The sequence below is a fragment of the Aethalodelphis obliquidens genome, unplaced genomic scaffold, assembly GCF_003676395.1.
Source record: "Aethalodelphis obliquidens isolate GAN/ISIS:26980383/991018 unplaced genomic scaffold, ASM367639v1 scaffold98, whole genome shotgun sequence".
NCBI lineage: Eukaryota > Metazoa > Chordata > Mammalia > Artiodactyla > Delphinidae > Aethalodelphis > Aethalodelphis obliquidens.
The window spans coordinates 2,919,746-2,946,981 of NW_020838042.1; the positions used below are offsets into that span (position 1 = coordinate 2,919,746).

General features: G+C 35.8%; 1 protein-coding gene across 3 annotated transcripts in view; it reads right to left on the bottom strand.

Moving 5' to 3' along the window:
- Window positions 1-27,236, bottom strand: part of DMD (dystrophin) — a 2,234,319-nt gene that overhangs the window by 2,034,121 nt on the left and 172,962 nt on the right. The window contains exon 1 of one of the 3 annotated variants that reach the window (XM_027096085.1): window positions 3,804-4,015. The exons of the other annotated variants lie outside the window; for them this stretch is intronic. Coding sequence (XP_026951886.1) covers window positions 3,804-3,822 — 19 coding nt within the window. The 5' untranslated portion in view covers window positions 3,823-4,015. Of the gene's footprint in view, window positions 1-3,803; window positions 4,016-27,236 lie in introns of those variants that run through there. 3 annotated transcript variants of the gene reach the window in all.

Here is a 27,236-nt window from a genome sequence, read left to right on the forward strand (position 1 = left end):
TGTGTGTGTGTGTGTGTGTGTGTGTGTGTGTGTGTGTGTGTGTGTGTCTCTGAAGAAATACGATTTTGGCCTGACCGAGAGGAATTAGGAAACTGAAAAAGCAAATAGATGATTGTATCCTGAAAGACTCAAATGAGTTTGTCAAAGAAATTCAATATTCATAATAAAAACAAAAAAACCTAAAATGCCCTTTGTTCTCACATTCGGTTAATGATCTAATAGCTATCACGATAAAATGTCATAAATATTACTCATTTGAACCAAATCAAATAGCATTAAAAATTGAAATAAAAATACCCCTTTTTTTTTCCTGGGGAAAGTTATCTGTAGGATTCATCCCTTCATTTATTTAGCTAATTTACTGAATGCTCATTACCAGGCAGGTATTAAGTGCTAAGAATTCAGTGATGAAAGACAGAGATATGAGAGACTGAGTAAGTACAGTGCTAGCCCTTTTTCTCAAATTTATACTCCAAAACAACATTAAAGATGGTTTTATTTTCATAATAAAACCATAATTTATCATAAATATTAGGTATTTTAGTAACTATGAGTTGCTTTAATAATGAATGAAAAAGTAAAAAATAATAAACTAATAAGTGAGCCAGGCCAAAATAAATCATTTGATATATTATTTAAATATCAGAAATATGGTACATTTGCTTTCTAAGCATCAGCCTCATTTCATCAACTTAGAAGAGTATCTGAATTAAAATAACATGAAAATGCGATCATAGCCCTATTGATTTCTGGACCCTACATATGTAGCATGCGATAGGTAAGACCAGGCAAAAAGAATACACTATAAAATTGGAGTAAATGATGATTTTCTTGATATATAATCAAAAAAATTGAGAAAATGATTGTATTGAACATCTCTACTTCCTTAAAGGCCTGCCCACTCCCAACTCTACATTATGAACATGTAGATTAAATTCCATTAAAAGTCAATTATCCATATTATAATTTAATCTAAATGTTGTACCCCGTTAGAATATATCATGCTTAAATTTTACTGAAGAAACGGACCGTAACAAATGAGCATACAACTTAAAAAACAGCAAAGCTTACAATTTTTTGAATGCTTCAATTTAGTTCTTAGTATCTTAAAAGATATATTTTAATTTTTTATTAGGCATTGTAATTAAGTAAAATATCCAGTCTTGTCATGGTTTAATTTTCCAAAATGTAGCTTCTGTAAGGTAAATTGGAAAACATCTTATTTTTACTGAGTGAAAAGGGGAGACGTTGATATACATTACAGACTCAAGTGCTTATAAAAAATGGATCATACTTTCATTTTGTTAAAAGTGTCATAGACTAAATCCTTATTTAGGGAGGTATCTCAGGCAATACGAATCAAAAGAGTAATTAAAAATGGGTTCTTTACATATTTGAGAACTAATAACCAACTTTAATAATTTTATTGCTAATTTCTATAGGGTAATAATTTTCAAGAGTAGGTACTGAATATTTTAATGTGTTAACCATTAATTTAACAAATGCCTCAATTTTGTGAGGGATGCATGCTTATTTTCTTGTGCAGTGGGAAACTTCTCTAAACAATGTGTAGAGAGAACCCTGGTAACTAGATTAAGAGAGAGAAAATAAGTGGGTTTTTTGCTAACAACGAACATGAGCCAATTTTTTTTTCATTCATTGAACAAGAAGTTCCCTACTATTTACTGACACATAAATCTCATTCCTCGACGATTCCTTGAGCTCCTGGTGTATGCACTGCATTAGTTAATTTCATAAGTCTTCTGTCTTTTCATCAAAAATGTAAACTTTCAGAGAGAACTTTTTTTTTTAACCTTTTTATTTCCCATCAACCTCTGATTGATAGCTCAGCCATCCTTGGCAATTCACCATTCTCCCATTCCCTCTACGAAGAATGTCCTTTGGCTCATAAAGATCTATCAACTGGATAAATCTTTATGATCCAAATTCTCAGTCTACCTGAATCTTGGTGATTCTGATTCATAAATGAGAACCTTCTCATCTCCTCAGTGGTCCTCAACATGTGGTTCCCCACACCAGAGCACCAGTGTATCCTGAGAAACCTTTTAGAAATGCAAATTCTTGGGCCACACCTCAGAAGGACTGAATCAGAAACTCTGAGGATGGGGGCCCAGCAAGCTGTGTTATAACAAGCCATCTGGGGGATTCTGATGCTCACTCAAGGCTGAGAACCAAGGCTCTAGTCTATCTTCTTCCAGAGTTTTTGTGAAGATCAAAGAGAAAAACTATGTCACGGGGCTTTAAAGGAAACAATCAAATAGATAAATATTGGGTTGGCCAAAAAGTTCTTTCGGGTTAGTCTAACATCTTATGGCAAAACCCGAATGAACTTTTTGGCCAACCTGATAAATCAAGGACTGTATAAGCATAATTTATTAAATAGGTCAAGGACTGTTTTTAACTTATTTTTCTGTTTCTCTATTTCTTCCTTAGCTTGTACATGCATTTAGAGATTATCTCAGCAATGTCAGCAAGCTTGGTGGCATAGTTCAAGCTGTGAGGGTTCAATAAATAGGTCGGTAAACATTGCAAATCAACACAGCTTTTGATGAAATGTCAAGCAAGACAGAGCTTAGCTATATTCAGCTCAGCTTGAACTCACAAACCATTAACTGGCCTCTGTACTTCAGGATAATCTGTCTGATGAATAAAACACAAACATGAAAATTAAAAAAAAAATCTTTAGAAAGAGATTAGTCAAAGCCAATCTGTAAATGAGAAATGGCAACCACTTAGATCAGAGCAAACGAGAGATAAGACTTGCAAAAGTGGATAGCTTTTTCTTATAAATCAAGCTATGGGACAGCTGAAGATCCAAAAAACTTTTTAACTTTGGACTGTTTTCCTAATATATACTCATAATCTTAAAAAGGCTTATTTAATCTCAACTTCTTCAGCTCTGCCCTGCCCCCAAAATTAGTCATCTTCCTTCCTAATGATAGAAAATCTTATTACAAGAGATTTAAATTCTAATAAAATTATCACAGCTTAGGAATTAGTATACTTTTAACATAAAGTTTGTATAGACCAACAATAAATTTTTGCTAATTTAGAATTTCAGGCTATCTTATAATTTAAAAAAACAGATAACACGATTAATCATGACACCTTTTTATTTAAAAGCTAGCATTTAACAATAAATGTTTAATCTTTAATATTATTCTTATATATTTCAGGTAATTAGGCAGCCTATAATTATTGTTTACAACTGGTGGCCCAGTTTGATTCCTAATAAGTAGTGCATGCCTGATCATGTCTAAATTACTATTCACAAAAACCCTTATTATTTTCCTTTCTTTGACCAAAAAATGTCTTGAAACCTCTATATACACATAGGTGTTTCTATTGCTAAGACAAAAATTCTTCACAGTAGTTTTCTAATGAGGTTATGGATTTAGTCTAGGTCCTTAGAAACTGAATTTGAAATATTACTGTTTACGGATTAAGGTCTGGGTCATTATTTTTTTTTTCTTGTTCCTTCATACTAGAGATAATTTTAGATTTCTGAAGATCAAGTTCATAAAAGCCATAACCCAAAAAGTAGAATTTGGGCTCCTTTTCATTTCAGTACTTTGATGTTAAACCCCTTCCCTCCCTTCCTCACTACAAAAGCCCCAATTTAACTTTTAGAGAAAGCCACATGGAATAGGAGTGATCCAAATTTATCCTAGAGGTTGCAAATTGACCAAAAGAGTCACCTTTGGGGAAGCCTGCTTCCGAATGCTTGTGGCGTTTATCATTCTTCTGAATGGCTGTTGCATTTATCTGCAGCTTTTACTCACCAGATGAGACCTCAGACATTTCAAATTCTGCGGTGGCTTCCTACACCTTCATAGGAAAGCTTTTTGCTGATTTCCCTGTTGGTACTTTTCTCTTAAACATTCTATGGGATCTGATAAACCTGGAGGTACAGTCATAGCCAAGCGCAGATAAAGCAGGTACATAATCTCTGACCAGCTTCACAAAAGCAGACAAACACACAATCTTTTTGCACCTGTTTCTTCCACTCCGGTTGCCCTGAAAAGTGAGGTGTTCTTCACAGATTCACAGAGAACGTTTTGCAAACACTCCCCTCTCCCAGCAATGGTTTCTTCCCTCGCAGGCTCAATCTACCTGATTACGTTCCCTTCTAATCAGTAACCTCAGTTCCTCTAGTAATAACTATGCCGCCTGCTTTATATAGGATTTCGCTGAGACTGAAGCATAAACCAGAGAGGAGAATTAAAGGAGCTGATTATTATGAGGACACCTGTATTTCTGTCTAGTCTTCATGCGAACTCGACACTGTACTCATGGATGCAAACTGATGTTATGAAAGAGAAGCAGAAAGGAGGATGCATAAAGAGGAGACTGGACTTGTGAAGTTGTGCACCTGTGTGACGCTAGGAGAAAAACAACAATTCTAAAAATGCCCAGTGCTGCTCGAAACACATTTGAACTTCCTACGCAAATATACAAATAAAGGTACTTGACAGCCAAATATCTTCCTCCAGATATACCTTTAAAAATCAATTCTAAAATCTGAAGTAATCTTAAACTAAACACAACCACAGGGCAGAAGTTAATTCTTAAAGCAAATGGAGATTGTTGAAGATTGAAGCAAAAATTCATCATGTAAACCTTGACGTTTTTTAAATAAAAGGAATAATATGAATAACTTACTCGAGATTATATTTGAAGTTAAACCTTGAATCTTGCTTCTTGAATGTACAGAATTGTGCCAGCCTTGTGTAATGACTGCTTGCCCAGAGCATAAGATTGAAGTGGATTTTCAGATTAAAAATAAAACTCTTAAGTATGGCAATCCCCATCTGATCAAAGCACATAAACTAATTTTTTTCAAGCGCTTCATTAACAATACACCCAAGTAGAGCTGCATATTCTCTCAGTTTTCTTTAAAGAGTAAGTTGTTAAAATGATTGAAGTCCAGGTAAAGAAACCTGGAATCATAGCTAGGGCTTACCTCCGTCTCACTTAATAGATTCAGGGCCTGGCAAATAGTAGGTACCCAATATACAGTTATTTAAAGTGAACAAACGCCTACAATATAAAGTGTCATTGTCATTTATATTTTAAAAAGCCAAGTTGTGGACTTATTTCCTTTTGGAAAAAAACCACCATTTCCCAAGGCTCCCAAAGAAATTAAATGTTACCGTTTTCTTTACCATAAAATATTCTGCAATTATAAATACGTGCTGTGCTGGAGGTAAGTGAAAACGTGACTGATTTTTCCCCCCTTGCTCCTTTTTCTACTCTCAACTTCCAGATGTGGAAATTTCATTTGGAGAGAACAGGAGGTGTTGGTGGGAAAAAGCTCATTAATCGTACTGTATCCCCTTGCCCACAAAGAGTACTGCATCCAAATTACAGAAGAACTAAAGAAACCTTGTAGAATGAGCATATAATTAGCAGTGCTGCTAAGTGAATGGAAACAGAGGTTGCCTAACTTAATTAACTGTAATCATTACTCATTGTCGTCCTGCTTAGAAAGATTAGCGGAGGGTATTTCTTCTCTGGTATCCCAGTAGACATTTCTACTTCCCTCTCAATGTGCAAATGATTACACTACAAAGAAAGTACTGCCATACCCTTTCAATCAGATGTACACTTTACCGGACAAGTCAGTTCTATATCTTAGTTCACGGAGTGGAACAGGAACAATGAGAAAATACTTTGTGGGGCAAAAGAAATTAAGAAGAGAAAGATAATTGCAGAAGTTAGTGGCTTGAAGAGAAAAAAGAAACCCTATATATGAGTTTCTAGAAAGAAGTGAGCTCTTGGCCAAGGAGGAGGGAAATAACAGATTGAGATCTAAAAGGTAAAATTAAAGATAACAGTATGAATAGTGGCACTGTATGATTAAGTTGATCACATTCTACAACAATGCAAGGTGCCCAAGGTACCTGCAAGGACATTGTGGCTATGATTTACTTTTTTAGAAGAAGACACTTGAGCCCAGGAAGCATTTATTCTTTTGAATTAATGAAAATCACCTTGAATTCACACCTACAAAGAACCTTCACTAATACAAGAATAGGAAGGTCTGTGATGGAGGTCACTGGCAGTGTTTTGCTTCACTTGCCCTCTATCCACCAGCGCTGAAGAAGGTCACAGCAACTCTGCCTGTTAAGAAGGACACAAGGTTTCCTGAGTGCCTTCAGTGTTGTAGGAATTAAAGTGAGTTTCCAGTACTGCAATTCACAAATCTCCCCAACGAGCCTGCAGTGTTGACAGGGTAACCATTATGCCCATTTGACAGGCAAAGAGACTGTAGCTCAGAGAGGTTTCCCAGAGTCACCTAGCTAATTAGAAATGGCTAAAAATCCAGCTCTGCCTGACTCCCCAGCCCAATATTTCTCAAAAGTTAATGTGCACAAAAATCACTTGGCTATCTTGGTACATGGTGGATTCTAATTCAGTAATTCTTTGTGAGACCTGAGATTCTGCATTTCCAACAAATTCCCAGGTGCCGCTGGACCACACATTGGGCAGCAAGGACTTTGACTGGTAGTTCTCAAACTCTGCTGATATTAGAATCACCTGGGGAGCTTTATTTTTATTTTTTATTTTTTTTTGCGGTACGCGGGCCTCTCACTGTTGCGGCCTCTCCCCTTGCGGAGCACAGGCTCCGGATGCACAGGCCCAGCGGCCATGGCTCACGGGCCCAGCCGCTCCGTGGCACGTGGGATCCTCCTGGACCGGGGCACGAACCCGTGTCCCCTACATCGGCAGGTGGACTCTCAACCACTGCGCCACCAGGGAAGTCCACCTGGGGAGCTTTTAAACCTCCTAATGCCTAAGGGACACTTCAGATCAAGGAAATCAGATGTAATGTACAATGTGACAAATATAATGAACGCTGCTGTGTGTTATATATGCAGGTTGTTAAAAGAGGAAATCCTAAGACTTCTCATCACAAGGAAAACATTTTTTCTTCTATTTCTTTCATGTTGTATCTATATGACATGATGGATGTTCAGTAAACTTATTGTGGTAATCACGATGTACGTACGTGAAATCATTACGCTGTACACCTTAAACTTATACAGTGCTGTATGTCAATTATATGTCAATAAAACTGGAAGAAAAAACAAACAAATACATAAATAAGAGAGAGAAAAAAAGAAATCTCTGGGTGTGAGACACCAGCAATTCTAATGTGCACCCAAATTTGGGAATCTGTGCCCGTAGACCTGTTGTTTTCAAATTAGGTACACACCTCTCTTCATAATCAAGTGAAGAGCTAATATACAACACAGGGGCCTAAGTTCATTAAAGCAAGGATGGGGCTTGAGCCTTTATAGTTTCATGTAGTGCTCCAAAGTTTGAGAACCAGTCCTTAGACCAAGCTCTTTCAAGTTAATCAGCTGCGTGTTTTCATGAAGGTTCTCAGGTTTGATGAGACATCTTCTGAGCTAAAAATTCCTGAACTTCTCAAACATCCCAAGTCACAGACATTTTTAAAAACTCTTTTTTGACCATCAGTGTCCTCATTATACACTCATGCAATTTTTTAATGTTTATTACAGTTAGGTGCACATTAAATCTATTACTATGTCAGTACTTCAGTGGAAAGCATATCCAAGTTATACAATATCTGCTTTATGCCCAGGGTAGCTATATAATTAAAAGTAATTGATTTTGAAAAGGAATATAGTAATAAGTTGAAATGAATACAAAAAATTATTCCGAAGCTCGGTAACATAACGGCAGCACGATGTATCACCCTGTAGTTAAAACCCACTTCATAAATGAGCCTCAACTCCTTTCCAATGGCTTGTGAAGATGAGGGTCATTTTAACTAGCGATACATTTGGGCTCCAGGGGAGTTTTAGCATGAGTGCTGTCAGATTATATCTTGCTAAACATTTTTGTTAGTGATGAAGGGAAAATGTGAGCGTATTAGAAATGTAATTAGTAGAGCACACATTTTATATCCTTGCAGCTTCTAAGAACACATACCTATAGAAAACTCTTTTGTATATTTCTCTTAATATTATTTTGGAATGCCCAGCTATTAGTTTCAATGAGGACAGCCAGGGCCTCTACTTACGGCCCTGGGTATTACGTTTTGCACCAAGGTGCTTGTATAAGGGGGGATGAGTAGGGGTTGAAATCCATACCCATGCTCTACTCACCCATCCTTGTGAGGGCAGAGTTGGACTGGAAAAAAGTGTTCCTTCTTAAAAAATAAGTCCTCTTCTGGGTCGGTGGGGGGTGCTTCTTTGTCTACTTTCCAGAGTACCATATAAGGTAGGAGCAATTCTCCGGACAGAAGGGTGTAATGGAAAATGCTTAGGGTGGCAGTTAGAGGCATTAGGAACTAACTTGATAACCTAGGGCAACTTATTTAAACTTTTGGCATCACTAGTTTCCATCTACAAAACAGCTTGGCAATGCAATTCTGCTATATACCATCTGTGTAAACTTGGCATGTCATTTAACACACAATTTCACCATCTATAAAATGGGCATAATATTAATTCCAGCATCCTGAGGATATCATTCAGATCAACTGCAAGGTGTTTAGCACTGGTCCTGATGCAGAATTAGTGCTAAATAAACAGTATCTTCTATTTATCAACAACAATAATAAGATGATAATAACTCACATTTCCCAAGGCTTTGGAGGAAATTAAATCAAATGATGCATACACAATAAGCCTCTGAACTGAAAAACACCATAACGGTGTTGGAGATGTGTTTTCTTCCTTTTAGTAATGTATGTTTTCAATATCTTGATTTTAAAGAAATAGTAATGATAAGTAAGCAAGGAGTAGAGCTGTGACGGATCCAGCTACAATGATTATTCTGAGAGGTTAGACTCCTATGGAGAGTTGAAGGCAAACTAAATGCCTATACATGGCGGTAAGAACCTAAATATACGATCCATCGGGGAATAAGGTGGACTCTGAATGCACAGATCTAAAACTAGAACTTCAATATCCTGGCAACGTGCTGAATAAATTGGAAGTAAACCCATTAAATCTTTGTCTCTGGAGTTATTATTCCCAATAATCACATTTTTTAAACTACCACCTTGAAAACTGTGTTTCCTAAAGTCACCTCCAAGTAGCAGTAAGCTACCCGTCTCCTGTTTCAAAAAGAAATATGAGACCAGCCTGTAAACACATTACCCAATACAGTGCCTGAAATTGCAAGCTGGGAGGCATTATTGCTTGATGGAAGTCAATTTAAAATAAGAGGTTATTAGTGCCTTCTCTTCAAGAGTAAAGGATCCCAGCCATAATTGTTCTGCAGTACCCTTGGAAAGGCATACTTTTATTCAAACTGTGCTATGATTTCAGCTTATCTCCTGGGGAGGAACTTTAGTTTCAGTCATTAAGTTCATGGAAAGCCAAGTCCTTTGCAGTTCTTCAGCCAGCTTCCGTCTAGTTTTTATAATCACATCACTGTGGTGAGTGTATGTGTCTATGTTTATTTATGATTTTAAGCACAGTTCTTCATGGCCCATATCTTCTGTAATACTGTTCTTTTGCTTTGATTCCATGTCCTTCCCATGGAGTCACAAGTTTCAAAAAAAAAAAAAGAAAACGATATATTCAGTATCACAGGAGTTTTTGCTTTTACAAGTCAAACGGGATGAAAATTTATCTCGTTGTTTGTTGTGGATGATCAGTGTTCATTTTCACATCCATTGACCAGAAACTCATTTTAGAATTGTATATAAAGAAATTTTGCACAGAAATCTCACCAGATGGAATATCTCCAAGTGTTCGGTTGTCATATAAATGTGAACATCTGGAAGAACTTGAGCCAACTTGGGAGCGATTATTTTGCTCAGCCTCCTTCAGGAAACAGAGCTTCAATCTACCTTCCCTTAAATTTAAGCTTTTCTCAATGAACTGAGTAATGGAATATTGAGGGACACCTTTATATCCAGCAATAGAAGCAAAAACCTTCCCCACTGATAAGCAAAAGGATATTCCTGGCAATAAAACCCATTAACTACAGGAGGTATATATCTAACTCTAACTCAGTCAGCCTAAATGTTAGTCAGTAACCCCTGAAGGCAATGCCAGGGGCTTAAGAGTAAAATAAAAGAACACAGACACACTGCAGAAGATCCAGTCTCAGAGAATGATCTGCTTACCACTTGGCCCTGAGATTATCTGGAAATCTCCTAGAACATTCAAAACTTCAATACTTCCAAGGCCTGGGAAAAACTATTTGTTAAACCCAGTACATTATAACTGAGATCATGAGCCAAAAGAACTGATGCTTGTATTTATAATCACCATTTGGTTAAGGACATAACCATATGTCACATCACCTATACAAGGGCAAAGTAATATATGGTATTTAACATCACAAAAGCCCTAGAAATGGTAAAATAAATCCAGCTAAGTGGGTAAAGCCCTGGACTTTACAAATCCCCACATTTCTATAATGCTGTCATACATATTTTCTTAAAACACTAGTTTCCTCACATCACCTACCCTGGTTATTATAACCATAACTCCTAATAGGATATTTCCATTCATTGTTGAAATTTCATCACCTGCCATTCATTCCTCAACACACATATCTAGATTCTACTGAAACACACTGCTTTACAGGGATCTCTCTCCATTAGATTAGGAGGTATTTACGAATAGAAAGGCTTCTATTCCCTACTGCCTCCTGGCACTGTCTCTGGAGCATAGCTGTTGTACAGCAAATATTTACTGCATGTTTTACATTGATATGTACACCACTGACGTCCATTACCTGCTTCTTTAAATAAATATTAATGCCACCAAAAATTTGTACACCTGCTTAGAATATTTGTAAAATATGCTAGATTATCTCCACAGTGAAAAATTGGAAGCAAACCAAATATATCAAATAGGAATTAAAATAATTCTGGTACGATCAATTGATAGATTTATAGGCAGTCAATAAAAATCATATTTTTACAGAATATTTTAAAACACTGGGAAACATATGGCATATTAAGTAAATTAAAGCAGCTTACAAAATTGTATGTATGTTATTATACTAAAAAGGCATTATTTCTTAGTGGTTAAAAACCTGGGCTCTGAGCCTGGCTGCCTGGTTACAGTCCTGGCTCCATGTTCATGGTGATCATGAACAAGTTTACTGCACCTTGTTATGGCACTCATTTTCTCATCTTTAAAATGGTATAATAACAGTACTTATATCATAAAATTGTTGCCAGGCATAAATGGGTAATATTTAACATATAAAGTCATTGAAACTGCCTGGTGCATATAAAATGCTCAATAAATGTTACTTATCATTATATTGTTCTCAGTAGGAATGTATGTAGCAAACAGTTAACACTGGCTATTCCTGAATCGTAAAATTACGGGCAACCATTACTTTCATTGCGTTTTTCTGTATCTACTTTGGACAGTGAACATGCATTATTTTTTATTGTAAAAAAATAACTCTGGTTTCCTTTAAATATGCAAAATGCTTACTGCAGATTCCATAGGTAATATTCACACATAAGTAAGGGAACCACACTTGGGGGCTAAAGACAAGAACTACTGGCATCAGAAGCATCACGTTGCCTGCGAAATAGTAGACATGGTTCTCCAACTACGTTGTATTTTATTAAGAGTAAGAATTTCCAAGTTATCACACATGTATTAAACTTGAACCACTTAAGGGAAACAAATACCCCTGTAGAAATATCTTTACTATAACTCTTAACCCTCATTTATAGGAATTTACTGTTGGAGGGGGAACATAGCTTACTTCCTCTTTAAAGTTCATTAGAAATACGGTGACTGCTATCTTTCAGTTATCTCTTAAGACTATCAGAATAAAATGGGGTGCTAGCAAGAGAAATAAAACCTACTTAGACAAAGTATGCTAGGTTTTCCAACCACTTTAACTTTGCATGAGAACAGTTAGTCTAATTGAATGAGATACTGAGAAAACATCATCAGAAGCATTTAAGCATAAAATAAAGTGGGTTTTGTTTGTTTGTTTTAGTGATGGGGGAAGATGACAGGAGAAGAGTGAGGAAAAGTGAGATTCCAGCCTTAAGTTTCACTAGCAAAAGACAAATTAAAAAGTGAAATATGAGATAAAAGAAAGTTTCATGTACTATAGTAGCATTTAAACTTGACTGTGACTTGAACGTATCTGGTAAGTCTGCCCTCAGCATCCAAATAAGCCCAGATGAAATACTTTGTTCACAAATTTAATCATAGCATTTCTTATTATTGTTTTCTTAATGAGTTGCTTCTTTTTGCTGGACATATGTCTTTCTGGGCAAAAATTGTGTCTTATACCTCTTCATATTTCTAACAGTGCCTGTATATAGTAAGTGCTCAATAACTGCTTGATAAATAACATATATTCAGCAAATGAGGCAAAAAGAAATGACTCTTTTGCAATGAAGTAACAGACAGATGACTGAAAAAGGGCAGACATGAGGAAGAGAAAATGAAGGCACAGAGATAATGATGTCATCAGAACTTTTTATCAGCAGCAGTAATTCTAACTCCTATGTATACTATAAATGAATGCAGTGTGTTACACTCATATAAAAGGTTTATTTCCAAAGCATCGACACAGTGCAAACAGTTCAGATTGTCCTTAATACATGATAGGCACTATGCTAAGTGATCTTCATCACTCCTCACTTATTCCTCACAGCACCCCTATGAGGTGGGCACTATTATTAACTCTATTTTACTGATGAATTGAGCAAGAGAGAGGTTAAGTGATCTGCCCAAGAGTACAGAGATACGATGAAAAGGAGTTGGATGTCAAACCCAGAAACTTCGGCTTCGAGTCTACCCTTGTAACCACTAGATTAAACATGTAAGCTACACTGCCTCCATTTATATATGTATTAATTATCTTTCACAAAAGTCCTTTGGGCTCGAGAGAATAAATATTACCATTACCTATTCTGACAGGGAGAAACACCAGACAGAGGTGACTTGGCCTGATCTCTCAGCTATTTATTGGCAGCCAGACCTTCATTTGGAATTAGTTGATTGATGTTCTCCCAGCAAGAGCATTCTCCTATCCCTAACTCCTAGCCTTGTCAGCTATTTCCCAGGAATACACCATACAGCTGGATGGAGACATAAACACAACTCACCAGCTTGAAGGACAGAGACACTGCTCACTGCCTTTACTACCTCTTTCTGGATACATCTACTTGTCTTTTTTTTTCCCCATTCCTTAATCCATTCTATCTTCGTTTTACTTTTTTTCCTTAAGAAAATGTATTTTTTTGCCTTGGAGAAAAGTAATAAGCTTCTTTTCCTCTTCACTCTGGAACGGATTATTGTCATTTCAAGGCCTCCTTTGTGACCATCCCCCATCTCCTTTTCATAGCCATTCTTCAGCATTTTTACTCATAACATTTCCCCTTTTCTTGTTGGCATCTGGCATCTCTTTGTTGCTATTTCTTGTTCTTTGATGTTTCCCATATCTAATGGTTCCCTTTCTCACCTCTGCTTTCAGCCACATTTATCCTTCTGCTATTATTTATTTCCCATTTGGGAGGCTGACAACTAGAGGGACAGTATCATCCCTCATTGTGTTTCTCTGGCTTACTCATGAAATTACAAGCAGCCTCCTTCCCACATAAAATATCTAGTCTGCGTTGGAAGATTAACAGCCATTAGGGAAGCACATACTTTGTGTCAGTGGGAACCTCTGGCCTCCCAGCTTCTCGCTGTGCCTATCAGCTTTAAGGGACAATGGTTCTGTGTGACTTTTGAAAGGGCAGAGCTAGAGCCTTTATATATCACATTTTTACGATCAATAGTTAAGAGCTATTGCTGTGTATTGAAGTCAACATGGATACCTTCTCGAGTCAGAGGTCAGTTCATTTCATTAATTACATCTTGGGATGGTCCCTGAAATGTAGTTTAATGTCTACAAATTCTAAGTGGGTGTATCCAGCAAGCATATTGGCAGTATATATGGTAAGTAGGTAATTTGTTTTTAATATCACACATGTTACTCTCAATATTTTGGATTGTGTTATAAGGGAGAGTGTGTAGTTTGAGCTTTTGTCTTAATCAGAGGTTGAAAGGGAAGGGAGAGGTTTCCAGCACACTTCCTAGGTTTTTCTGAATAGTGCAAACATGTTCAGGTGGAAGAAAATGTTGCTATTTTAAATGGACTCTTTTAGACACTAATTTAGAGATTAAATTTTAGTGGAAATAACCTAGGATTCATGCAGACAATTGGATAGTTTCCTCATCTCACACAAAAACTACTATGGCCTTGGACAAACTGCTCCGTTTTCTGAGCCTCAGTTTTCTCATCTATAAAATAAGGGGGTTGGAACTACTCAGCTTTTAAGGTCTCATCAAGTTTTAGCACTTTGTGATTTATATTCATTTACTAATTCAACACTGCCCCTGAGAAACATACATTTATACAATTACAGAGATGAACTCTCTGGACTCCATTTAATAGATTTTCCTGACAACCACTGTACTGTACTGCTAATGGGCACTTTCCCCTGAGATAAGTAAACTATTCTGCAAACACTAATGGAAGTGACCCCAAAAAGGTTTTCCAACAGGAATTAAGGAACCTTGGCAAATAAAAACAAACAAAAGAGTCAAACAAAAACTAGCTGTGGCATACAGACTGGATATACCTACACCAAGTTCGGATTTGCTAGTGGTTCCCTCCTCTTAAATTACTGATATCAGTACCGCAGATATATATCTATCTCCAGACATTGGTATCTTTTCCCCTAGGTAATGATAACAGTAACTGTAAAGTATCATACACTATGCATTACGTGCTGTACACCTTTTAAGCGATATAAATCTTTCCAACAAATCTACAAAGTACTATCATTACTCATTTTAAGAATAAAGAGGGGCAGAAAGAGGGTAAGTAATTTGCCCAAGGTTACAGTTATTAAATAGCATCATTGAGATTTGAAGTCAGCAGTCTGTCTCCAGACTCCATGCACGTAAAACTACCTTTTATAATATGGCTTTATCCATCCTATTGGAATTAGGAATACAGCCCTACGTTTAAGAGTATGGCAAATTTTATCAGCCTAAAACTCGACTCGATTCTTTTGATTAGTAGTCTCAAGGTGACCTCGCTAATGATCAAACATTTTAAATGAGCTGTTACATATTTCCTGATGTTGCCTCAAAATATATACCTTGTTATGTGTACAAACCAAAGGCTGACTTATGCACTCAAAATGCAAAACTAATACTACAAATAAAGAGCACAAATGGAGACTGGCCATATAGTACAACATTTAAAAAATTGTAAACATCTGGTTTTCAGAAGTCATAAAGAGCTTCAAGTAAGTAAAATAGCCTCAGTGATGTGATTGGCGAGCTGAAATTGTGCAAACTTTACTAAAGAGACTTGATAGAACCCCACTAGGCAGAGTTTCCATAGGTTCATGACATGATTTCACTTTCTTTACTATCACATCCAAGTAAAGTTTTACAGGTACAACAAACTCGACATATATCTAATTGCTCTCTCTAGGGTAGTAAAACAAGCAAGCAGTGAATCCACCAAATCAATTCCGGGTATCATTTAAACCAGCGGTCCCCAACCTTTTTCGTACCAGGGCTCGGTTTCGTGGAAGACAATTTTTCCACGGATGCGGGGGTCGGGAGGGTGAGGTATGGTTCAGGCGGTAATGCGAGGGCTGGGCAGCGATGGATGAAGCTTCACTCACATGCCCCCCTCCACCCCACTCACCTCCTGCTGTGCGGCCCGGTTCCTAACAGGCTGTGGACCAGTAGCGGTCCGCGGCCCGGGGGTTGGGGACCCCCGATTTAAACAGTACATATACCCCGAAAAGTGACTCACAACACAGGAAATTTACTGCCATGAAAACACAACTTTTAATTATCCAACACTAGGACCTAAAATCTCATATTACATACACAAATTCGCACACGCACACACCCACTTTTTTTTTATAGGAAGAACATAAACTCTTCAAACTGAAATGCCTAAATAATCCTTAAAGATTACCTTTGCTAAGGTAAAATCTGGTTGGAAAATGAAAATTTAGCCCTTTAAAATGGTGGCAATGCCAACTAGTCATTTTTTAACTTCAAATAAACAGAATTGCAGTGATGCAAGCAGTACATCATCATCCGATGTCATCTAGCATGGCATAGAGCTATTGTGTGAGACAGACCAAAGTTTTTCTGTTTTCTTTTCTTTTTTATTATCTAACTGACTAATTTTTGGATGCCTCCCCCAACAACCAGAGAGCGATCATCTAAGTAGCTCACGGCATTCCCCAAAGAAATGAAAGTGCACTCTGCACTCCTTAATTTGCCACCTTTCAGAGATGAGGTTAATGGAATTAAGTTAACCATAAAGATTATTATAAATTGAATGCTGTATCCTTCGATGTCTGAGGTAATTTAATGCATTTCAATAAATATGAGGTTGGGAAACATAAAAAGAAAATTTATGGTACTATTAATTTAAACAGTGTCTTTTCCCATCTCTTGTGCATGCTACAGCATAGCCCTCAATGTTTGTCCACTCACAAATATCGTTGAAGGGAAGAGAGGGGGGTCCCAAGTTTTCTAAAGAAATTGGAGTCAAATGTTTGATATAATATTGGGACTCATGTGAAGTGATGTAGTCATTTCCAAATAATTCAGCTATGAAATATTTTAAAATATTAATAGAGGGAAAGTATATAAAGAGAAGTTAATCACAGGAAAAGTAACCTAATAGTGATTATTTTTATTATCCTCATAATCACCAAGGGAATTCGCCGGTGGTCCAGTGGTGAGGACTCTGTGCTTCCACTGCTGGGGGACTGCATTCGATCCCTGGTCAGGAAATTAAGATCCCCCAAGATGAGAGGCTCAGCCAAAAAAAAAAAAAAAAAACTCATAATCTTAAAAAAAAACAAAAAATCACCAAGGTTAGGTTTACAAAACAGAAAAATTGTTTTTTTTTTATATTTGTTTACTGGTGTTGCAATAGGGACGTATGCTTTATTTCTTCTTTTACTTATATATATATTAAGTAGAACACAATATAAACTTGATTTTTTAATTAGAATTACATTTTTTGGTCCATTAACATTATGATTTTATAAAGAGAAATGTAGTGATAGTGATGATGATTGTTATATTATTGATACTGTTATATTATCGATATTGGATATCAAAGAAACTGTTCTGAATACTGTTCTTATGGCATCTTTTGAAGTAATTAGTATTATAATAATTTTATGTATAAGGAAATTGAGCCTTAGAAAGGTTAAATGACTAGTTTAAGGTCACACTAGATTTGGAACAATCTAAATTTCAATTTTCCTATAGTTAGAGGATAACATAACACGATGTCCCAAAACTAGAAGTCTTTTTTATTCCTTATATTTAGAATAGAGGGCTGATGATAACCTTGCCAAGAAAACTACTGTCAAAGTCCTTATTGTTGATGGTTTTAATAAAAGAGAAAAATGTCTGGGCTTCCCTGGTGGCGCAGCGGTTAAGAATCTGCCTGCCAGTGCAGAGGACACAGGTTCAAGCCCTGGTCCGGGAAGGTCCCACATGCCGCGGAGTAACTAAGCCCGTGAGCCACAACTAGTGAGCCTGCGCTCTGGAGCACGTGCTCCGCAACAAGAGAAGCCACCGCAATGAAGAGTAGCCCTGCTCGCTGCAACTAGAGAAAGCCCGCCTGCAGCAACAAAGACCCAACACAGCCAAAAAAAATAAATAAATTTGTTAAAAAAAATAAAACAGAAAATGTCTTTTAGTACTTCCTTTCTATATAGTAGCTCATATTTTGCCTATATCCATGATATATTATATATATATATATATATTATATATATAGCCTCTTAGAAAATTAACCAAATAATAGAGAGTCTCTTTTTTTATAGTATTAACTCCTTCTAACTTTGTATACATTTATCTCGATATTATGAAAAATAAGAAGAGAGGGGAAAAAAACACAGATAACTCATACAAAAATGATGGCTTAAAAATTAGCAAGGAAATACAATCTGACACGAAAACAAATTAATATGAAGACTAAAAACAGTCTGATATCCCAAGGTTTGGAATGTAAGGGAAATAATGAAGATATCTGCAATTTGTTTTCTATTAAAGAAATTCTTCTTTGTTACTTCTGGAAACCTCATTATTTCTTTCCTCGTAGATTAAGAAAGAGGAGTTTTCCTAAAGCCCCAAGGAACCATTGTTAATACTTTAAATCTCTGTCTATTTCTCATGCCCACTATTGGGCCAGTCTACATGTAAGTGATGAATTCATAGAGTAGTAACATTTATTTACTTCCAGCCATGTGTGAGACACTATGCTAAGTATTATTCATGTGTTTTTAAAATTCCAGGGCAATTCTCTACATTAGGTATCATTCACTTCATATACGAGAAAACTTAGAAAGGTTCCTTCCAGTCTAACCTGCTGACTATGACCCTAGTCCTCTCCCCCATTTCTCACTCTATTTCATGGCTTCCTTAAACACATAAAGGCAGTCGTGCTTCTAAGTCTTTATACTAGCTATTCTTTCCTCCTGGAATGTTCTTCCCCAGTCTTCCTATGACTCATTCATGCCAGACAATCATACCTCAGCTGACATACCATCTCAGCAAAGTTTTCTTCACTTTAGAAACAAGAATAACCACCCAGTCACTATCTCAACTTATTTACCCTCAATGAAGCACTTATTATTACCTGATATGTTTCTTGTTTATTTGTAGTAAGTGCTTCATTGAGAAATTATATATATAAAATATAAAAATATATATGACAGGTCATGATTATATAATATAATCTATATAATAATATATTTTATGTATTATATTTAGTAGAGAGTATGCTTAACAAATAGTAGGTATTTCATAAACAAATTAAAAAAACCACTATTACAAAATATATTTGTCTCTCCACCCTTCCCATTAATTTTTATAATGCTGTCATTGAGATAGAATTGACATACCATAAAATTTACTCTTTTAAAGTGTACAGTTCAGTGATATTTAATATATTTGCAGAGTTGCACAACTGTCACCACTAACTATTATAAAACAGTTTCATCCACTTGAAAAAGAAACTTCATACCCATTAGCAGTCATTCTCCGTTCTTTGCCTTCCTAGACCCTGGAAGCTACTAATCTACTTTATGTTGCGATTGATTTGCCCATTCTAGACATTTCATATGAATCTCATAATTTTTAAAATTCTATAAATTCAGAGTATTAACATGTTGATAACAAAAATATCTAGTATGTATTAATACTAATTCAGGGTCAGCAACCTTACAAAGCATTTCTTCTTTTAGTTGTAAAAAAAATTGTTTAATCAATTTATCCTTCTTTTGTGACAAAATAACTCAGAAAATATAAGCATCAGGAGGTGAAGGGAATAAATGTATTGATATACTGAAATTTTTTAAAAATTTTAATATTTGTTCTTAAGTCCTTTAACGTCTTTTAATAGACTATTTTTTAACTTTAGTTTTAAGTTAACAGCAAAATTGAGCAGAAAGTACAGAGATTTCCCATATACCCTCTGCCCTTACACATGCAGCTTCCTCCATTACCAAATCCCCCACCAGAGTAGTACATTTGTTGCAATGGATGAACCTACATTGACACATCATTATCATTCAAATTCCATAATTTATATTACGGTTAATTCTTGGTGTTTACATTCTAAGGGTCCGAACAAATATATAATGACAGTTATCTACCATTACAGTATCATACAGAGTATTTTCACTGTCCTAAAAATCCTCTGTGCTCTGCCTATTCATCTCTCTCTCTCCGCTACCCCCTGGCAACCTGTGATCTATTTAGTTTCTCCATAGCTTTACCTTTTCTAGAATGTCATATACTTGGAATCAAACAATATGTAATATTTTCAGATTGGCTTCTTTCACTTAGTAATATGCACTTAAAGTTCCTCCATGTCATTTCACAGCTTTATAGCTCATGTCTTTTGAGTGCTGAATAATATTCCATTGTCTGGATGTGCCAAAGTTTATTTCTACTGAAGGACATCTTGGTTGCTTCCAAGTTTTAGCAATCATGAATAAAGTTGCTGCAAAAATCTGTGTTCAGGTTTTTGTATGGATGTAAATTTTAAATTCCTTTGGGTAAACACTAAGAAGTGTAACTGCTGAACTGTATGGTAAGAGAATGTTTTGTATCTTCCAAAGTGGCTATACCATTTTGCATTTCCATGAACAGTGAATGACAGTTCCTGTTGCTCCACATCGTTGCCAGCATTTGGTGTTGTAGGTGGTTAAGATTTTGGCAATTCTAATAGGTGTGTAAGTGAAGTCTCATTGTTATTTTAATTTGCCTTTCCCTGATGACAAATGATGTGGAACATCTTTTCATATGCTTATCTGTCATCTGTATATCTTCTTTGGTGGGTGTCTGTTAATGTCTTTGGCCCATTTTTTAAATTGGGTTGTTTATTTACAAAGCACTTTTCATACATTAGGTCATGTAATCCTCCTAACAAATATAAATACTATTAATATCCTCTACAGATGCAGATGGAAAAGCTAAGGCACATGAGTTTAAGAAACTCCCAGAACCATGAAATTTAAAATGTAGGAGTAGGATTTAAACACAGGCTCTGCTCATAGGCATAGTTGTCAATTGGTAAGTTACTTTTGTTTTGTCATTGTCTGTCCCCCTTGATCTTACCTCTTATTGTTTCAGCAGTGGAGTGAGGTGCTCACAGGAGCCTCTACTAAGGGTATTTGGGTATAGATAATTAACTTTAATTCCACCTGCAGAAGCAGTTCTACGTTTAGATGAGTAAAGAACTGAGGGGAGAGCACAGATGTATTATTTCATTGAACACAAACATAAACCTTAAAATGTTCCTCTTCCCTCTCTCCTTTCTCTTATCTGTTATTTTCCTGATTGTCTATCATGAAATACCGTGGTCTCATATCGAAATCAAGAAAAGTGAGAGGGGGTTGCATTTTGACTAAAAAAAATTCCAATAAAATGAATTATTTCTGATACATAAGGATGTCAAAATACATATAAATAAAAACGTAATTAGGGCTTCCCTGGTGGCGCAGTGGTTGACAGTCCGCCTGCCAATGCAGGGGACACGGGTTCATGCCCCGGTCCGGGAAGATCCCACATGTCGCGGAGTGGCTGGGCCCGTGAGCCATGGCCGCTGAGCCTGCACGTCCGGAGACTGTGCTCCGCAATGGGAGAGGCCACAATAGTGAGAGGCCCGTGTACCGCAAAAAAAAACAAAAACAAAAAACCCGTAATTATTTGATACAGCATTACATTTCTTTGATTCACAGCAGGCATTTCATTCTGCGGGCAATGAGGATTATCTCAAACGGAAGGTCCAGAAGGGTATTTGGCATATCCCCCTATTCAGTAGCCCTGATAATATTTATAATTATGAATTGAATACATTCTATTGTGTTGGTAAAGGTTAAACACATTTTTAAAAACTACAAAAGTACTAATTTAACATGGTTTGTTTTTGGTCCTTAAATTTACAACCAACAAGTATGCAATTTTTAAGTAGAATAACACACACCAGGGAGTAATATTTGAAATGACGGTGAATTTTGGTCTCTGGATATTCTTGGCCTTTGCTCATATGATTCACCACACCTTCCAGGCATGCAATTATCTCTTAACACCTCACAACCTGTCATGCAGTATGCCATTCCTTAAATGAGAATTTGCCTCAAGTATCATTGTATACTTAGATCTTAATAATTTCAATAGAAGCATCAATCAGTAATTTCTGATGGGCAAAAAGTATAAATTTTACCATTTAAAATAGATTTTTCTTTCTGTAATAAAACCCAAATCCTCATATTCTATTTATAACTAGAATGATCCTTTAAGATCATTCGACTCTTATAATTAAATTGTAAAAATTAAAATATGTCCAACTTAAAATTCAACCTAAAATTCAAAGCTGTATTTTAAAAGTTTGTATTGCATTTGTTTTACTGCATCTGCCAGAGAATGCACCACAAAATCCTTTATAGATATTCAGATGAATCTCTCCACTAGAAATGAAGAAGGAATGCAGCTAATCTTGGGCTTTCATTGGTTTGATTACCATTTCAACTTTAAATGGCTGTATGATAATTAGTGGGTGTGGAACAACCAGTACTGCTCAAGGAGCAATTGCCTTTACTGAAAAACAAAGTTTTGAAAGAAGCACAGTAAACTCCTAGAGACAATCAGCTCAATCTTACACACCTCCCTGCCATAGTTTTAAATGGAGCAGATGTGCTAAAAAGCCAGTGAGAAGATGGAATAGAATCTCTAACACCTGACTGCCTATATTTTTCACGATGATGTATTGCAGTGTATAATCTAACCAAGCATCCCAATCTGGGAACTTTTCATATCAGAAAAGTATTTAAAACCTTAAAATATAGTAAAATTAAACTTAAAAAGTGATGGGTTTACTTAAAAGTTAGAAAACAGACAAAAAGAATGTTTCCTAGAGATTAAAGTGTTTTTATAATTATACTATATTTAGATGGATGTTCATTCCTATATGATATACTGCACCTTTCTGATTTAAAATGTCTGGACAGAAACACAAGTGATAATTATAAACAGGATAAAGTAAAATTTTTAAAAATGAGTGGAATTACAATAGAATCTGTCTTAACAGACTTTCATTTTCCAAAATTTTTGGATAAACCAAAACTCTCCATTCCCTCTTTAGGATCTCCAGATGGATCAAGATGACCCGCTGAAAGCTACTGTCTATTAGAGTTGAATTGTACACCTTGGTGGACTAAAGATGGCTGAAACAGTTTTTTGACACTCCTCCCATTGAAGAAGTGAAGTCTTTGTTTCTTCTCTTTAAGGTGGGTGAGCTTCTGTGACTGCTTTGATTAATAGAATGTGGTGGAAGAGATGAGCTGCTGTTTTCCAGGGCCGGGCATTAAGAGATTGGAAACTTAACACTTCCTGTCTTTTGTATCGCTTACTCTTGGACTCTGAGCTGCCATGTGAGAAGCTCAACTACCCTAAGTCTACCATAGGTACTAGGTCAGTAGATCTAGTTGAGCCAAGTATTCCAGTCATTCCTACCAAAGCACTGGACATGTGAGTAGAGCTGTCTTGGAGCCTCCTGAAAGCCATCTGACAATCACTGAATAATCACAGATGATATAACATGGAATAGAAAAATCACCCAGCTGACCCATGCCCAAATTCACAGAAACATGAGATATACAAAGGGACTGCTATTTTAAGCTACTAAGTTTTGGACTAATTTGTTACACAGCAAGAGACAATCAGAACCTGTGCTTATAAAGAGTCAAGTGTGATTACCCCCATTCTTACGTATGTAATGACAAAATATAATTATACACTACATAATTAAATGAAATATGAGTATAAAATAAAAAATGTGTTCTTTCTATAAAACCCAATTGAATATGTGGGGAAAATATCAGTAAAAGTGGGTTAAAGAACAAAAACTAGGCCTTCCTGTGGGAGATCTTATAGAACCATTAAAGAAATCTCCTCCCAGATTGTTTGCAAATGCTTCTATGTTCTTTTTCCACTGAGCATAAACCAAAATGTACAAGTCTCTAATCTGTACCCTAATCCCCCTTAATTTTATGATACTACGTACTACTTTCTGCCTTGAAAAAACACTTCTATTGATTTTTTTCCCCCACAAATTCAATTGGGTTTTATAGAAAGAACACATCAAACACACTCCCTCCCACCTTAGAGCCTTTTTTCTAGTTGTTCACTCTACCTGGAACAGTTTCCCCACAGCGTGAAGTCTTGTTCAAATCTCACCTGCTCAATGAGATCCATCATGACCCTGGAACTCCTGAATCCCTTTACCCTGCCACTTTTAATTTCCATCCCACTTATATCCTTCTGACATATGGCAATTTATTAACATACCAAATTATTACTGCCCGGATGGTGTGGAGTAAGAGGGCTTTCACTCTGAAGTGAATAACAGAAGAGGGAGAGATAATTCTGAAGCACAATTTTGGGACATCATATAAAACAGTGAACAAAACACTAAGCCTTTTAAACTGTATTTCAGATTATAAGAAGAAGAACATGGGGTTGAAAGCAAGACCAGTGACAGAGTGAGGTCAGCGTGCTTTTCTGGGTCATGCTGCACTCTGGCATGGAGTTGGCAGTCTCCAGTGGGTTGAGATAAAGCTCTATTCACGTACTTCTGAAGGGATGGACCAAGTACCTTTAGATTAAATTGAAAGTGTTTTTTTTTTTAATTCAGCTACACTTTCCCAGGTAACCCAAAGCTTTTCCCATCTGAAATACATGTTATTACAAGTCTCTGGAGTCAGAGTTAGAGCTGAATACCAGAGTCAACAAGTATAAGGCAAAAGGTATACATTTCATTTTTACTTGTGTCTCCAAACATCCTGTACATGTTAGCTGCTAACTGATTTTTTCCATAATATATTTATAGTGAATATTGCTCCTGATTTTTATTTTAGCTAAAGGAACCAAATCTACTTTTGCTATTAAAATTCCAGAATGTATTTTCTTTAAAAGACACAAAAATAATTCAAAATATCCATGAAATCTGAATAGTGAATAGGAGGTTTTATTTTGATATGGGAGATACGTATCAATAGATACTAGCGACAGAAGTCATGGTCTCTGGCCTCAGGCAACTTAATATCCTGAGAGCTTGGATATAAAGCCTGTCTGGGATCAAACCCTAGCTCTATCATTTAACTGTGATCTTAAGAAGATTACTCAGTTTTCCTGAACCTCAATTTCCTTACCTATAAAAGGAAATTGGTAAGACTTCCTTATAAGTGTGTGCTAATTAAATAAGAAAAATGAAAACAAAGTCATGCATGGGATGTGGTCCATATTAAGACCTAAACAAGTAGCTAGCTATCACTATTTTCATTTTCCTGAAATGAACTATTATTAAAAAAGACAGGATGGAGGACTTCCCTGGTGGTCCAGTGGTTAAGGCTGGGCTCTTGCACTGCAGGGGGCACAGGTTTGATCCTTGGTTGGGGAGCTAAGATCTTGCATGCCAAGCCATGCAGCCAGAAAAATAAAGGGATGAAGGAAAGAATAAAACCAATAACCTTCAATTGAAAACATTTTAACAACAGACCAAGCTTTAAAATTATCAAAAAATTTAACACAATTTTGAAAAAAGTGATAAATAGATTCACTATACTAGTTACCATATGGTCCTTGCATTGGTATGAGATTTCTTTTTTAAGTATTATTATTAGGCTTTAAAATTTTAAGTGGAGGATTGTACAGTTATTAGTTTTTTTTCTATTTTTTAATGAGAAAATTGTAGTAGCATGTTGAGAGCTACACAGGGGTTTTTTGATGTGTTTTTCTTCTTCAGGAACTGTGGCATTTATATTTTATGTATTTATGTATTAAAGTATATTGGAGACCACTGAAAATTTTTATGCATGGAATATACTACTTAAAAATTCTCTGTAGGAGAGAGGTTAGGTTCACATACAGAAAACCTTATGATATACTGCTGTAACACAGAGAAGGGTATTTCTCTTAAATGTATTACCATTTTATGGTCATTCCAAATGTAAAAAGCTACTTCATCCAGCAATCATATTACTATCGTAACTCACCAGAAAACCCACTCTCTCTTTCTCTCAAATATATAGTCACTTAAAGCAAATATACAGAAAAGAAATTAGTGTATAGTTTAGGAATTAATGAGAATTTAAAAAGCAACAGTCCCATTGAGAAAACAGAAGGCGGTACATTAGAAAAAACTGTGCAAGGGAAAATTTTCACAGCTTAAAAAATTAGTTCCATATTGTTTCAATTAACGAATGTAGATGGTGTTGTATTCATTAGGTACACTTGATTCAGATATAAACCTTTTTTAGTTGTAAATTATTTATATTTCAGATAAAAGAATATGTGGTCAAAAATGACTCTATTTCCCTCAATGAACACTGAACTCTTTCTGTTTTTATTTACTACCTTAATACCACACAATTTTTCCAAAAGGAATACAATACTATAGACTAAAAAAAAAAAAAAAAAACTGAAAATGTATAAAAACAGGGATACTTGAATCAGTCTAATGGAGATATTCTTTAAAAGTATTTAAGAATAAATAAAATTGAAATATGTAATAGGTAAAAAAATACAGTATGAAAATTGTTGCTTAAAGGAATTTTGCTAAAAGCTGTGTGCCACATTAATACTCACTTTTTACCTTTGATGTAAAATTAAATTTCATCCATCAATTCTGCACAAAGCAAGACCCATCTATACTCTTGAAAATTCAAATCCACAGGAATTTCTAAAAGGTAGCATAGATAATGTCTTTCATTTTAATAAATGAAAAAGGACTGTAGAAAGGCACAAAAATCTTCAGTACTAAGTAGGTCATATGGTGCAAACAATGCATCTAGTTGACGAAAAGTAAAGGTAATCTTGACACACAGCTCCTCCCAGTTAACTTCTCCAGCTATGGCCAAGAATTTGCTAAAATATTAGCTGTGTTATTTTCATTCAATCTATTTCTTTCAAGTATTCTATATTTAAAAAAATTCAGTTTCCTTTGAGCATTAGTAACTTTAGAAGAAAAAATAATGCTTTAAAAAACTCTAAGAAATGAATCAGCAGCAATGTTCAAAGTTAAGTCTGAGAACTTCTAAAGTAGAAATGTCTCCCTAGTCTTTTAATTCACCTGAAATAAGTTTATAAACAATAATCCTGAATCTTTCTACCTCCTGCCACAAAGGTGAGATGTTTCATTTATCCTGTTTTTGTTTTCTTTTTTCCTTTGGTTGTTGTTGTTTGTTTGTTTTCCTTAGATGAGAAAGCACCAAAACAAGGAGGCAGAAACTGGTTCTGTCTTCCCTGGTCCTAATTTTTTCCCCTTAAATCTTGCTGCCAATTACCTTGACTTTTGTCCGTAGGAGTTTCTTTGTGTTTATTTGATCCTTCATACATGGACTCTGTTCATGGGGTCTTTTGCCAACTCACTGTATTATCCTTTTAGAACATGGTCAAAGACGAGCTCATATTACAATCCAATTTTCATTTCTGAGAAGATACTGGAATTGCTCACGTATAGTTTAAAAGGATATCTTTCCTCACTTTTCATTTATTAAAAGAAAGTGAAAACAATGACATTATTATTTTGAGTGATTTAATTACATTTTCTTACCCATGTGATTTTTTTCATCTAATTTAACATAATTATCAGAGACATGGCCCGATTACATATTA